This window comes from Microtus pennsylvanicus, chromosome 8 (genome assembly GCF_037038515.1).
Source record: "Microtus pennsylvanicus isolate mMicPen1 chromosome 8, mMicPen1.hap1, whole genome shotgun sequence".
Lineage (NCBI taxonomy): Eukaryota > Metazoa > Chordata > Mammalia > Rodentia > Cricetidae > Microtus > Microtus pennsylvanicus.
The window spans coordinates 103,128,999-103,145,440 of record NC_134586.1 but is presented as its reverse complement, the minus strand read 5'-3'; the positions used below and the strand labels follow the sequence as shown (position 1 = coordinate 103,145,440).

The window sequence follows — 16,442 nt, the reverse complement described above, 5'->3', positions numbered from 1 at the left end:
TTCTTCTAACTTGTATTTTAATTTAGGGAAATAATGATGCCTTGACTTAATACTCCAAGGATAGTGTAAGTAGCACAGGAAACAGACTTTTTATATGGAAGAAAAGACAGATGTATAATGACAATCTGGTATAGGTTTAACCAAGTATCTACTCTGACCCAACAAATAACAGGGCTTTCCACAGAAACAGTGCCAGAAAAGATGGATGAAAATGTACTTCTCTGTGGAGATGGTGGAATTCTTTGTCCCCAGTTAATGGTGTCACGTGATACCATCAAGCCAGCACTCATGAAAGTGTGCTACACACTTCTTACAACATGCAGCAAGTCATTAAAAAATTCATAATGTAAAAGATAAGGTTATATTTCTGTAGATTATTTATGAACTAGCTACATATACATAAATAAGATTCACAAGGCCGCCAATGTTCTGGATAATGACAAAGTTATAACTTACTTCGGTGCCGACTGATGTAGGCAGAATTAAATTACACATGAGATTTAATTAAGTTCACATCCAGCTAATTGGTGTTTCGGAGGCTTCCTCACCTGAGCTGTCACCGTGGCAAGGGCAGAAGCTTCTCGGTCACTCCTCTGTATGGAATTTTTATGGAATATGTGCCGAGCGTGGTATTGACCAAGTGTGGAGAGAAGGCATCAACAAGACACTGATGGAGTGAAGGGCGGAGAAGACAAGGAGAGCCGAACGCTGGCTGTACCACCTTCAGAAGTGGAGCTGGGTTCCCAGCTAGTGCCTTCATTCTGATGACCCGTGGTGGCGTTCAGATGAACTAGAATCCAAGTAGTTTGCCCTTGTTTGAATTCTGCTGCTGTGGGAAGGAAAAAATTGCAGCTTCTTCATCTCAGCCAGGAATCCAAAGCTGACACCTTCCGCTTTGACTGTGCCGTTCAGCTGGCTACAGTGTCTTCCTGTGCACTTCTGTTTATCCATACTCATTTACACACCTGTGAATGTCAGCATCCTCTCTCCTTGTGGGCATGTGACATGCCTTCTCAAAGTTCGTTGCCTTGTTTACGGTCATATGAAGAGGAGGAAGACATGCTGCTGCCACGCATTCAGCCTGAAAGGTTGCCAAATCCTGAAGCCATTCAAGGAAGCCTGACATTTCAGCAGTTTCCCCACAGGATGAACACCACCTTCCTTGGCTGCAGACACTGTGCCAGGAGCTTTTCTAAGATGTGTTAAATACTCGTGGGTGTCAATTATATTGTGAGTTCTAGTCCCATTTACAATAAAAGCCCAATCCATTAAAACTATCCCAAGTCACATATGAAACATTGACACGGCTCACCTTCTTGGGCATATGAAAGACAAAGTCAAAGATGGGGAAATAGCTCTGTTGGTGAGGTGCTTTGCCTCCCAAGCCTTAGGACCAAAGCTTCATCCATGTAGCTTATAGGAAATAATGTTGACATGGTGGCACATGTCATTGTGGAGCAAAGCCACATAGAATCCTAGAGTTTGCAAGTCTGTCAGCCTACCAGACTTGACAAGTTCTAAGACCCTGTGTCTTAAAAAAATCAAGGAAGCACTGACCAACCTCTTGGAGCACTGAGCAACTGGAACTAAAACCCCGACTCCACCTCAAGGAATGACCATCTGAACCTTGACCCTACTACATCAACTGGAGGAAAAGATGGGTAGACAACAAGATAAGAATACACTCAACAACCCAAAGAGCAAAATGGCACCTCAAAACTAGACAGCAAGACTTGAAAATTCCAACACAGATGAAACAGAAGAAAAAGACCGTAAAAATAACTTTAGAAAAATTATTGAGGCCTTTAAAGAGGAAATAAAAATTTTGTCAAAGAATTAGAGGGAAAGACAGACAAAAAATTGGAAGAAATCAACAAAACCCTTAAAGAAAAATAAGAAAAAGACAATCAAACAGATAAAAAAAAAAACAAGACTTGAAAACAGAAATAGAGACAATAAAGAAAAAAACCAGAAAATTCTGGAAATGAAAATTATGGGTAAATGATCATAAACCACAAATGCAAGCATAAAGAGCAGAATACAAGAGATGGAAGAGAGAATCTCAGGCAGTGAAGATACAATAGAGGAAATAGATTCCAGTCAAAGAAAACATTAAATCTAGAAAAAGCTTAACATGAAATATCTAGGAAATATGCGACACCATGGAAAGACCAAACCTAAGAATAGTAGGGATAAAAGGAAAAGAACTCCCGCTCAAAAGCACAGAAAATATGTTTAATAAAATCATAGAAGAAAACTTGCCCAACCTAAAGAAGGACATGCCTATGAAAATACAGAAAGCTTACAGAACACCAAATAGACTGGACCAAAAAAAAAAAAAAGTCCCCTCACCACATAATAGTCACAACACTACTCATGCAGAATAAAGAATATTAAGAGCTTCAAAGGAAAAAGGTCAAGGAATATATAAAGGCAAACCTATCAGAATTACAACTGACTTCTCAAAAGAAACAATGAAAGCCAGAAGATCCTGGTCAAGCATTTCACAGACATTAGGAGACCTTGGATGCCAGCCCAGACTACTATATCTAGCAAAACTTTTAATCACCGTAGACAGAGAAAAAAAGATATTCCACAACAGAACAAGATTTAAACAATACCTATCCATGAATCCAGCCCTGCACAAAGTAGTAGAAAGAAAACTCTAAACCAAAGAAGAAAGCTACACCTACAAAAACACAAAAAAATAGATGATTTCACAGCAACAAATCCCAAACAAGGGGAAAACACACACAATAACACCACCAAGAACAAAAATTAAAATAACAGGAACTAGCAATCACTGGTCATTAATACACCTTAATAGAAATAAACTCACCTGTAAAAAGACACAGGCTAACAGATTAGACATGAAAACAGACCTCCATTCTTCTGTTGCATACAAGAAACACCAATATCAAAGATAAACATTACCTCAGAGTAAAGGTTTGGGAAAAACAATTTCCAGTCAAATGTACCTAACAAGCTGGTGTAGCTATCCCAATACCTAGCAAAATAGACTCTAAACTAAATCAATTAAAAAGTATAAACATTTCATATTTGTCACAGGAAAAAAACCCATCAAGAGGAAATTTTAATACTGAACATCTATACCCCAAATACAAGGGCACCTTCACATGTAAAAGAAACATTATTAAGGCTTAAATCATACCTTAAGCCACACACACTAATAGTGGGAGACTTCAACACCCCACTCTCACCACTGGACAGGTCTGCCAGACAGAAACTTAACAGAGAAATAAGGGAACTAACAGATGTTTGACTCAAATGGACTTAGCAGACATCTATAGAACATTCCACCAAAACACAAAAGAATATACCTTCTTCTCAGCACCTCATGGAACCTTCTCAAAAACTGACCACATACCCAGTAACAAAGCAAACCTCAACAGATACAAAAAAAATAGGAATAACCCCATGTATCTTATATCAGATCACCATGGCTTAAAGTTAGAATTCAACAGCAACTCTAATTTCAGAAAACCCTCGTAGCTTCTGAGGATGAAGTCCTTGAGGGAGCAGCCGTGTATTTCAGTATCAGCAGATCATAGGGGACCAGCTGTGCATCATAATTTACAGAATTTTATTTTTTTCATGAGGAAATCTTGACTTAAATTAGGTAGATTCTGTCTTGGCTTCACTTGATTATCTATATTGGAAATTGAACAATATTCATGTCACTTCAACCACCAATGGGTCAAGGAAGAAATAAAGAAAGAAATTAAAGACTTCCTAAAATTCACCAAAATGATCACACAACATACCCAAACTTATGGGACACGATGAAAGCAGTGTTAGAAGGAAAGTTCATCGCACCAAATGCCTACATAAAGAAATTAGAAAATTTCCAAACTAGTGAGTTAACAGAACACCTGAAAACTTTAGAACAAAAAGAAGCAAACACACCCAGGAGGAATAAAGGACAGGAAATAATCAAATTAAGAGCTGAAATCAACAAAATAGAAACAAAGAAATCAATGCAAAGAATCAATGAGACAAAGAATTGGTTCTTCTAGAAAATCAACAAAAGAGACCAACCCTTATCTGAACTAACCAAAGGGTAGAGAGAATTAACAAATGAACAAAATCAGAAATGAAAAGGGGACATAACAACAGACATGGAGGAAATATAGAGAATCATCAGGTCATACTTTGAAAACCTGGACTCCACCAAATTGGAAAACTTAAAGCAAATGAACAATGTTTTGGATAAATATCACTTACCAAAATTAAATCAAGAGCAGATGAACAAATTAAATAAACCTATAACTGTTAAAGAAATTGAAAGTCATCAAAAGTCTCTCAACCAAAAGAAGTCCAGGGCTAGATGATTTCAGCACAGAATTCTACAAGATTTTCAAAGAAAAACTAATACCATTATTCCTCAAATTGCTCTACACAATAGAAACAGAAGGAACATTGCCAAACTCTTTTTACAAGGCTACAGTTACTCCGATAGCCAAACCACACAAAGACACTACTAAGAAAGAGAACTGTAGACCAATCTCACTCATGAACATTGATGCAAAAATACTCAGTAAAATACTGGCAAAACAAATTCAAGAACACATCAGAAAAATCATCCACCATGATCAAGTAGGCTTTATCCCAGAGATGCAGGGATGGTTCAACATATGAAAAATCACCAATCAATATAATCCACCACAGAAAAAAACAAAAAACAAAAAAAAAACCATTATCCTCTCATTAGATGCTGAAAAAGCCTTTGACAAAATACAACACCCCTTCATGATAAAGGTCTTGGAGATAGCAGGGATACAAGGAACATACCTAAACATAATAAAGGCAATATACAGCAAGCCATCAGCCAACATCAAACTAAATGGAGAGAAACTGAAAGTGATCCCATGAAATAAGGAACAAAACAAGGCTGTCCATTCTATCAATATCTTTTCAATATAATACTTGAAGTTCTAGCTAGAGTAATAAGACAACAAAAGGAGATCAAGGGGATACAAACCAGAAAAGAAGCCAAACTTTCACTATTTGCTGCTGATGATAGCATATATAAGTGACCCCCCCCGCAAAAAAAAATCTCCCAGGGAACTCCTACAACTCATTAACATCTTCAGTAATGTAGCAGGGTACAAAATTAACTCAAAAAAAATCTATAGCCATCCTTTATACTAATGATAAATGGGCTGAGAAAGAAATCAGAGAAACATCACCCTTCACAATAGCCACAAATAATATACAATATCTTAAGGTAACTCTAACCAAACAAATGAAAGACCTGTATGAAAAGAACTTTAAATCTTTGAAGAAAGAAATTAAAAGCATCAGAAAATGGAAAGATCTCCCATGTTTTTTGATAGGTAGAATTAACATAGGAAAAATGGCAATTTTACTAAAAGCAGTCTATAGGATCAATGCAATCCGAGCAAAATTCTTCACAGATCTCGAAAGAACAACACTCAACTTCATATGGAAAAGCAAAAACAAACAAACAAACAAAAAAAACAACAACAACAACAAAACAGGATAGCCAAAACAATCCTGTACAATAAAGGAACTTCCAGAAGCATCACCATGTCTGACTTCAAATTCTACTACAGAGCTACAGTAATGAAAACAGCCTGGTATTAGCATAAAAATGGACAGAAGTATCAATGGAATTTAATTGAAGACCCAGATATCAATCCATACACCTATGAAAACCTGATTTTTAAAAAGAAACTAAAAATATAAAATGGAAAAAACATATTCAACAAATGGTGATGGTATACTGGATATCAAGAGGTAGAAGAATGAAAATAGATACATATCTATCACCATGCACAAAATGCAAGTCCAAAATGATTGAAGACCTCAATATAAATTCAGCCACACTGAACCTCATAGAAAAGAAAGCTAAAGGTACCTTTGAATACATAGGCACAGGAGACTACTTCCTAAATATAAAACCAGTAGCACAGATACTGATAGCAACAATTAATAAATGGGACCTCCTAAAACTAAGAAGCTTCTGTAAAGCAAAGGACATGGTCAACAAGACAAAATGGTAGCCTACTGAATGGGAAAATATCTTCATCAACCCCACATCAGACAGAAGACTGATCTCCAAACTATACAAAGAACTCAAGGAACTTGACATCAAAAAACCAAATAATCCAACAAAAAAAAAGGGGGGGATATAAACCTAAACAGAAAACTCAACAGACAAATCTAAAATGACCAAAATATATTAAGGAAGTGCTCAACATCCTTAGCCATCAGAGAAATTCAACTCAAAATAACTCTGAGATACCATTTTTTACCTGTAAGAATGGCTAAGATCAAAAACACCAATGATAGCTTGTCCTGGAGAGGATGTAGAGTAAGGAGAACACTCTTTCATTGTTGGTGGGAGTGCAAACTGTACAGTCTCTTTGGAAATAAGTATGGCAGTTTCTCAGAAAATTAGGAATCAATCTACCTCAAAACCCAGCAATACCACTCTTGGGCTTATACCCAAAGGATGCTCAATCATACTATAAGGACAATATAGCAGCATTATTCATAATAGCCAGAACCTGAAAACAACCTAGACATTCCTCAACTGAAGAATGGATAAAGAAAATGTGGTACATTTCCACAATGGAGTCCTATTCAGTAGTAAAAAATTAATGACATTTTGAAATTTACAGGCAGATGGATGGATCTAGATTAAACCATATTGAATGAGGTAACCCAGATTCAGAAAGACAAATATAATATACACTCACTCATAATTGGCTTTTAGACATAAAGAAAAAAAACAGTCTACATTCTACAACCCCAGAGAACCTAGACAACAAATAGACCCTGAGATAGGCATACATGGATCTACATAGGAAGGAGAAAAAGACAAGATCTCCTGAGTACACTAGAAGTGTGGGCTCACGGAAGAGGGTAGAAGAGGAGAGGGAAGGAAAGGAAGGGAGGAGAAAATTGTATATTGCAATAAAAAGAATAATAATAAAAACAACAAGGAACACAATGCCTGGGAAATGATAGCCAAGACTGTTTTCTGGACTTTACATGAATGTATGTGTACACAAATTAAATGTACCTGTGTAAAAACATGCTCTACACATGCTTGAACATTCATATACAATGCTTATACATATACATGCAAATTCTAGTAAACAACAACATTACAGATTTGTATAGCAGTTTTATGTGTTCAATATACATCATATGGCAATTATGTTCAGCCATGGCTGCTACTTATACATCCCCTATCAACAGAAACCATTTCTGTCTTGTTTGTATTTTTCCTGTCGGCTGACATCTTGACCTCAAGGGCAGGACTATCATGTGTAAGAATGAATACTGCCAAGAGTTATTGGGCAAAAAAAACCGTTGCAAGGCTGTTCTACCCTAGGCCATGGGAACTACTGATGAGCTTTCTGTCCCTGTCCTAAACTCTGGAACAAGGTCATCAGCCCCAAAGGACCCTGAGTAATGCTCACTGAAATAGTGAATAAGATATATCACTTAAAATGCCGAAAAGCCAGACATGGTGGCACACAACTTTTGTGCCAGCACTGGGGAGGCAGAAACAGATCTCTATGATTTGGGTGCCAGTAGGGCTACATAGCAAGTACCAGGACAGCCAGGGCTACATCGTAAGACTCTCCCTAAAAGTTAGTCAAGGGAGAATGAGGGTGAGGTTGGTTGGGAACTCTGTCTTAATTTAGGGCTTATTTGTTTTTATCAGGATTTTGTTTGGGGACATGGGAAAGCTGAACTGGGGTCACTCAGATGATTCACTACAGAGTGTGTATCATATGTAAATTTAGGTAGCATGGGAGTTGCTTTTTAATATGGCCAATGTCATTCACTGAACTCTCAAATTATATCAGTATTTCCATTCTACACCTAAACTACATTCTGATTTTATAGTTTACATTTTATGGATTAAGGTTGAAACTATTTGAGTTGTAAGAAGCTTGTGTTTTATTTTATTTTCACTGTTAGGGAGTTAAACTGTAAAAAAAGCCTTACTCATTTTTTTCACATTGTATGATGCTACATGATTACTATAAATGCTGAAAATATAAATAGCTATTTTTTACATCTGCAAAATCCCTAGTAGAGTGTAATTTAACACTGCATTTTTGTTCTTTGGGTTGTAACCACTTTGCCTTTAATAGCTGAGCCATGTCTCCGATAACACCACATTTTTTATTAGTTAATTAAAAAAAATAACCTCTTTTCCCATTTTACATACCAATCCCAGTTCCCACTCCCTCCCCTCTATCCACTCCCTTCACCTTTCCCCTCACCTCATCCCTCCATCCACTGCTGAGAGAGGGTAAGGTTTCCCATGGGAAGTCAATAAAATCTAGCACATTGCTTTGAGGCAGGGCCAAGGACCTCTCCACTATATCTAGGTTGAGTAAGGTATCCCTCCAAAGAGAATGAGTTCCAAAATACTAGTGCAAGCAATAAGAATAAATTCTGGGCTCATTGCGGCCTACAGTCTGCCCCAAACACACAACTGTCACCCACATTCAGAGGGCCTAGTTTGGACCTATGCTCCCACTAGCTCAGGTCAGCTGTTTCTGTGGGATGTTTCCTCATCACACAGTTGACCCCTTTGCTCATATTATCACCCTTCCCTCTCTTCAACTGGACTTTGGGAGCTCAGCCCAGTGCTTAACTGTGGACTTCAGCACCTGCTTCCATCAGTTGCTGGATGATGATTCTATGATGACATTTAAAATCATCATTAATCTGATTACAGGGCAAAGCCAGTTCAGGGACCCTCTCCACAATTGCTTAGGGTCTTAGCTGGGGTCATTGTGGACTCTTGGGAATTTCTCTAGTGCCAGGTTTCTTGCTAGCTCCATAATGGCTCCCTCCATCAAGGTATCTCTCTCTCTCTCTCTCTCTCTCTCTCTCTCTCTCTCTCTCTCTCTCTCTCTCTCTCTCTCTCTCTCCTTCCCTCCCCCATCTCAACTATTCTGTTACCTCAAGTTCTCCTCCTTCTTCCCCTTTTCCCCTCCTCTCACCTTCCACCCTCCCTTCTCCTCCAACCCCCATGCTCCCAATTTTCTCAGAAGATCTTGCCTATTTCCCCTTTCCAGAGAAATCTATGTATGTTTCTCTTAGGGTTCTCTTTGATTCTTAGCTTCTCTAAAGTCATGGGCTATAGACTCATTATCCTTTGCTTTATATCTAATATCTACTTATAAGTGAGTCTATACTATGCTCATTTTTCTGGGTCTGGGTTACCTCACTCAAGTTGTTTTTTTTTTCTAGTTCCATTCATTTGCATGCAAATTTTAAGATGTCATTTTTTTCTGCTGTGTAGTACTCCATTATGGAAATGGACCACTTTTTGATTATCCATTCTTCAGTTGAGGGGAATCTAGGTTGTTTCCAGGTTCTGACTGTTATGAATAATGCTGCTTTGAACATAGTTGAGAAGTGTCTTTGTGGTATGATTGAGCATCCTTTGGATATGTGCCCAAGGATGGTATTGTTAGGTCTTGAGGGATGTTGTTTCCTAATTTTCTGAGAAACTGCCATACTGATTTCCAAAGAGGCTGTACAAGTTTGCACTCCCATCAGTAATGGATGAGTGTTCCCCTTACTCTGCATCCTTTCCAGCGTAAGATATCATAGATGTTTTTGATCTTACCCATTCTGACAGGTGTAAGATGGTATTTCAGAGTCGTTTTGATTTGCATTTTTCTGATAGCTAAGGATGTTGAACATTTCCTTAAGTGTCTTTCAGCCAACATTTCCTCTCCTGAGAATTCTCTGTTTAAATCTGTACCTCATTTTTTATTGGATTATTTGGTATTTTAATGTCTAGTTCTTGAGTTCTTTATATATTTTGGAGATTAATCTTCTGTCTGATGTGGGGTTGGTGAAGATTTTTTTCCTATTCAGTAGGCTGTATTTTTATCTTATTGACTCTGCTCTTTGCCTTAGAGAAGCTTCTCAGTTTCAGGAGGTCCCATTTATTTATTGTTGCTCTCAGTGTCTGTTCTACTGGTGTTATATTTAGGAAGTAGTCTCCTGTGTCCATGTGTTCAAGGGTACTGCTCACTTTCTCTTCTATCAGGTTCAGTGTGGTTGGAGTTAATAGTCTTAAATTTGACATTTGGACTTGAGTTTCATGTATAGGAATAGATATGGATCTCTTTGTATTTTCCTACATGCTGACATCCAGTTATGCCAGTGCCATTTGTTGAAGATGCTTTCTTTTTTCTATTGTATAATTTTATCTTGCTTGTCAAAAATCAGTGTTTACAGATGTGTGGATTAATATCTGGGTCTTCTATTCAATTCCATTGGTCCACCTGTCTGTTTTTATGCCAATACCGGGCTGTTTTCATTACTGTAAGTCTATAATAGAGGTTGATGTTGGTGATGGTGATGCCCTTGGAGTTTCTTTATTCTACAGGATTGTTTGGGCTCTCCTGGGTCTTTTGTTTTTTCCATTTGGAGTATTGTTCTTTCAAGGTCTTGTAGCGTCACATTTTTAACACATACAAGGACTCCACAATTAGCTGCTGTGTAGTCTTATCCACAGGATCTTGGTATTCATGACAAACTGTCTTATACTTCTGTCTACTTGAGTTGGAACTTACAGATTCATGTAGACTTCTTTCATCTCCCACTGTTTTCTAGATGTACTACTGGGTTGAAGTTAAAGAGCATTGCATGTTGAGTGTGGTTAGTAAGCTGCTTTTAGAACACTCTCATTAAGGCTTGGCTTTTAATTTTCCAAGGTTTCCCTCTGCAGGTGGTGCACATGGGCTGGGTAAATGAGAGGCTCCAGGGAGCTGATGACACCTCTCAGAACTTCAGATCCAAGTTCTTGGCCCTGAAGGGCTCATCCTTCTACATTTTCAGCACACCTCCGGTAAGAATGTCTTTGCAGCTGATGTGGGTGAGGGGCCTGTTGCTGGAGTTATTCATATGCAATTGGGCCCTGGGAAGAGGCAGAGACAGGTGGCTGGCCTTGGTTGTCTCCAGACCTCAGTGGTTGTAATGGGTCCTGCTTATGGATTAACCACCAGGGACTTATTTCAAACTCATAAGCGAATCCATTTCTGTCTTTGAGTTCAAACAGCCGGTGAGATAGGGCTGTAGCATTTCTTTGCTCCAAACATCAGCTGGTGTGGAGGTGGGGTGCAGACAGCTCTTTGGTTGAGTTACATGGTTGGGAGCTCCAAGAGGCAGTCAAAGCAAAACACAGACCCTCCCCCAGATATTTCTAACTAAATGTCTAAATAATGAAATTTCCAAAGTTATACTTTCCCACACAATTTCCAGATTTGATCAAAGTGAACAGCCTGCTTTAGTGGGGCCCATCACATAACTGTAAGGATGGATGCTGTTTTCTATACTTCTAATTTCTGATTCCTACCCACACTGTTCTCAGGTCAATCAAATGGGTTATAAATGCTCTGTCTAAAAGCTCCTCATTTGGACATTTTTGTATTCCATTTATTTATTTATTTATTTTCACTTTCAAGATTCTGACCACTAGGTCTAAAAAGTAATGAAACTTGGTTTAATGTCTCTGAAAATTCAGAAAGGGCCACAAAAGTAGTGAGATAAATTTCTACCATTGAGATGAGAAAAAGCAACATGAATGTTTGGGAAAAAATTATATTTTCAAAAGCACCCTTTACTCCACTTCCCTTGGGGGTGTGTGCATCCTGTATAAAATGGAAAGCTAACAGTGGGAAAGGTACTCACTAGTGAGTACCTGCTGCTGGCTTCCCTGGCTCTCCCTAGGAATGTGCTCCCCCACCCCTACAATTGGAGCAGGACAACAAAGTGGTTTTTGTTATGTAAAAACTCTTGCAAATTTACTCACATTCCAATCACCTACAGATTTGCATAAGCACTGATTAAATTCTCCTGAAGTCAACTAATTAATGTTCTTTAAAGTTGTGGAACAACAGGGTTTATCTAACAGAGTAAGTGGGTGCTTTTGAGTAGTGCTAGAGTCTTCCCCCTGCTCAGGTATGACCTGGATGATGATGTCAGTAGCAAGCAGATGCTGTTAGCAGTGGGGACTCCAGGGGTGGTGCTCACCTGGCTGGAGGGATCCTCCATTGTGATGGGTGTGCCACAGGCTTCCTCTGGGCCTGGGAAAGTTCCATTCTTCCTGTGACAATTATGCTGAAAGAAGCCATTGGTGAAAACAGCGTGATATGTGAATGAATATTCAGCCCATAGTCAGACTGAAGTAGGGGGTTTCATTTCTGCAGTCCCTATGTCTTCAGATAATTTTCAATTTTCTGGTGACATAGCTGTCATTGCAGTCCCTGTAAAAGAGTAATAAGGTCACTGCTGGTTAGGAGGTTAAGTGACTGACGTAGATGCTCTCTGATGGCTGAATGGTCTCTGGCTGGGTAATCCCGTATATTGGAAGATAGTGAAACCCTACAGTTGTGCTCAAAGATTTGGAAATGTCAGAAAACTCTCGAAATGGGATATTAAGGGGGAAAAAATCAACCTTTGGGTATTTTGTTCTTTAAGCCCTCAAATCAACATGAAGCAATCCCCAGGGGGAAATAAAAGTTGTTTTATTCTATAAAAGAATTAAAGAGGGTTGATGGAGGAAGCCCATCCAAGCACTTGGCCAAGTTAGCTGGTCCCATAGGACAAGGACCCCACATAGCCGGGACATCCAGGACAAGGGTCTTCACAGTGTCAGACAGTGTGATGGCAAACACAGTAACCAGACACACCATTAAAAGTAGACATGATGGTTACTCCATTTATAATTAAGGGCAACAAAGGAAGGAGGTCACAATTAGCTTCTGAGTAATTTGAAAGCCTTGATTGCATCCTATACAGCATCAGCAAGACGGAAGACAAAAGTACAGAGAACAGCAGCTTAGAAGTCAGACCATAAAACCAGGGTTTTCAGATTTGTTTGTATCCCATTGACATAGCTCAACACCTATCCGTTTCTAGAGACAAACAGGGGAGGTTCATTCACTTGCAGTGTGCTCAAGACAGCGAGCCCCTTATTAAATAAAAGTGTAAGACGCTGCAAGCAGCCTAGACAGCGCGTTACGACATGTTAAATAGAAAGATAAAAATTGGCCTTGCATAATAGAGTGACATTGGACAAAATTAGATATTTTATTAAACAATTCATCTTTTATCCACAATAACCAAAGTGTATTTTGAAGCAAGATAGGAAAGATGACATGGAGCAATGAAGAAGAATCACCCCTTGTCTCGATGGAATTGGCTGCAGGTGAATAACTCGGAGCTACAAGTTCTCAGCATAATTGTCCTGCTTACTATCCAGGGACATGAGGCAACTTGTTTACATTTCTTCTTTAGTAGTCCCCCCAGTTATCTGTCAGAGATAATAAATCTCGACTGGAAAGTCCCACTGGGCCTCAGTGATCACAGAATGGTTTACTTATGCACGTCATTTGAAGCCTCTGAAGCACATAAAATTTAAAAGATGAAAATCATACTTACTAATACTAGACGGCTTTTTGTTGCCATAGCAATGCACACGATATGGTAAGTAAATTTACATCTAAATATTTATATGTTTCCTGGGCCTAAGGTTTATATCTTGGCATTGCTAATAATTTCCAATAACAGTTTTTACTTTGCCTAAATCTAAAACATTAAGTTTTAATGAATATTTTATTTATTTAACTCCGAATGAAGCTTTAAGCTCCTGGATTGGAGACAAGCAGTTAATGACTTGCAGCATGTCCAGTGCCAGGTTCCCCAGCGTGTGGGCCCAGCAGGGCTCATAGTCCCCTCATATACAGTGGCCTGAGTTTCAGATGGGAGCTCCCAAGTTACTGTTCTCTGTATAGACTTTATGCAGCAAGTGGGAAACCCACCCATCTCTCCATAGTGCAGACTTCATCTCAGTAAAGTCAGCATGTCCTCCCTAGAGGAAGGAGGCAGAATCTCCTGTTCCAGGAGTTTGAAGCTACTCAAGTGACTTCTGGGGAGAAGAAACCCTGCCAATGCTCCTAAATGGTTGTCACTAGTGTCTTCAAAATGATTACAACACAATCAGCCTTCACCCCAAAGGCCAGTTATAAGCATTTATAAACCTTGACAATACAGGAAAGTCAAAATATTTACTAAACTATAGTCTCAATACATCTAATCAGAATTTTGAAACAGAACCTAGAAGGACTTAAAGATTCTTATTATGGGAAATTTAGAAAGAGGTTAAAAAAAATAATATCCTTCGATCAAGGACAGTTTCCTTCTGAGTTCCTTTAGGAAGAGGTGGGAAGATATGGGGGTCAAATCCTTTGCAGTGAGGTGTTCTGTTGAGGAAGAAGCAGGGTCTGAAAGAAAGGAACCCCACCATCCATTCTCTATCCCCCATCTCCAAAACCCTCAGAGATCCTGAACAGTTGGGGGTGGAAGACTGAGACCCTCAGCCCCGCTTGTCGCTCTGCTCACTTTCAGTGATAGAATATTTATTTCTGACTTGCAAATGCAAATCCAAAAGGTGATGCTTCAACTCTTCATGTTTTCAAACTCCATTAAAAGGTGTTAAAAGTGAGGCTGCAAAATCATTTTAGCAACATCGTGTAGCATTAGTGTAAAAATTAGTGTTGAAGGCCCTAGTGCCCACAGGAAATATTAGCAGTAATTTTAAGAATGCCATTAGGCAGATATATTCTAATATTTGTGAAAGTTTATCTGGAAAGAACTGAACTGACTAAAGTTGGCAGAATGCCAGCCAGAATGAATCCACTGTAGAATTGCTGCATCATCATGATTTGGCATCAATCCCATGGTAACCCTAAAAGAAACCCACATAGCATGGCTTATCGTCAAAAGTACAGCTCTGCTGAAAGCCACAACTGGCCAGACAGGTCAGAAAGTCATCAAGTGCCACTGTTTGGAGGAGCAGGGACATGTGATTTAGAAATCCCTAGTCTCTTCTCCCCCGAGTGCCTGCTTGTTTTGTTTTGCTTTTTATTTTATTTTATTTTATTTTTGGATTTTCGAGACAGGGTTTCTCTGTAGCTTTTTTTGGTTCCTGTCCTGGAACTAGCTCTTCTAGACCAGGCTGGCCTTGAACTCACAGAGATCCGCCTGCCTCTGCCACCCGCCACCACCGCCCTGCCAGTGCCTGCTTGTTATCTTCATTACAATGCGCCTTTTCGGGGATCTGGAATCCATTGGCCTAGTCTCTGCTTGCATTGATTCTACATCACCAGGGGAAGTTACTGTCGAGGCCAGTGATAACACGTGAAGCCACTGTCTAGAGAAGCTAGCTAGATGATAGTACAGAGTGCTGAGCTGCATGCTCCTTCTTTCTGTTTGAGGTTTTATCCCTTCCCTGAGAGGGTCATCATGAAAGTACTATAGCAGAAAGAAGTTGTGCTTCCTGTATGAGGGACCCTTTCACTTGAGGATATGACATAACTAAGAACCTGGTTTGCAAAATCAGGAACTTTTTTTTGTAAAGATAGCAATAATTAAATGCATGTCTATAGTGTAAATATAGTGTTTTATCCAAAATACCATTCTTTCTCCTTAGTCTTTCTTTCCTTCTCAAAAGCTGGAGAGTCTCTGAGTTTCCTCACAAATCCACGAGACAAGCTGCCCATGCAGCTTCTCATTAGTGTGCCCCATGCTTAGTCCTAGGGTCACCTAGGTTCCATGGTTCACAAGTGTCAGTAGAAGCTGAGGTGACCACCTCACAGGCCCTACTAGAGAGCCAGTGTCGGTTTGCTTAGAAGCTAAAATCCGAGGTCACTAAGCTTCATCTGAAACACTGCAGGGCCAAAGACTTCTGCCTTGGTGAGCTTGGCAGGCGCGGTATCTGACCCCGGGTTCCAACCCTGAGCACCAAGGCAGGAACCTGCAGAGCTCACTAGACCGTCACTTTTGTCAGAATACTGTTGACCAGGCAGAGCGACATTTCTGAACTTTGTATGTATATTCTATTATGAATATGTGAATGTATGTCAAATAGCTCTTTCTGTCAACTGTTTTTTACTCAAGCAATGCGGATATCAGGATAAGCGCTGAAAGACTTACATTCAGAATTCAGAACTCACCGCCAGGTTTTAGAGCTATAACTAATAAAAAGTGAAAAGAACCAAGCAGAATATGACAAATATTTTCTGCAAGGAGAAATTGAAAGACTCCTCCTGTCTGCCTTTCTGCTGGGATCTCTACCCCAGAGTCACATAGGAAGAGGAGGCTGTGCAGGCTAGAACCAGGCTGGCTGCAGCTATCAAGTCTGACTACTGGCTCAGCCTCAAGGGGGGCTTTGCTGAGCACACATGCTCCTCTCTGAGCATGTTGCCCATGCCCTCTCTCCTGGAGCCTACTGGGTAGCAGACCCAGGTACAGTGGGCGAGCAAAGGCCGACGGGAATTCAGTGTTAGGTGAGTGAAGGGTGAGGGCCCAGGTACATGACTACCGAGTCTTTTCTCAGGATATGA

At 39.5% G+C, this 16,442-nt stretch overlaps 1 protein-coding gene across 4 annotated transcripts in view; it reads left to right on the top strand.

Annotated features, from left to right (window-relative positions):
* Sntg2 (syntrophin gamma 2) overlaps positions 1-16,442 on the top strand; it is a 199,956-nt gene that overhangs the window by 130,630 nt on the left and 52,884 nt on the right. For all 4 annotated transcript variants that reach the window (XM_075982096.1, XM_075982095.1, XM_075982097.1 and 1 more), the window contains one exon: positions 10,766-10,885. In XM_075982096.1, the coding sequence (XP_075838211.1) occupies positions 10,766-10,885 (120 nt within the window). The remainder of the gene's footprint in view (positions 1-10,765; positions 10,886-16,442) is intronic.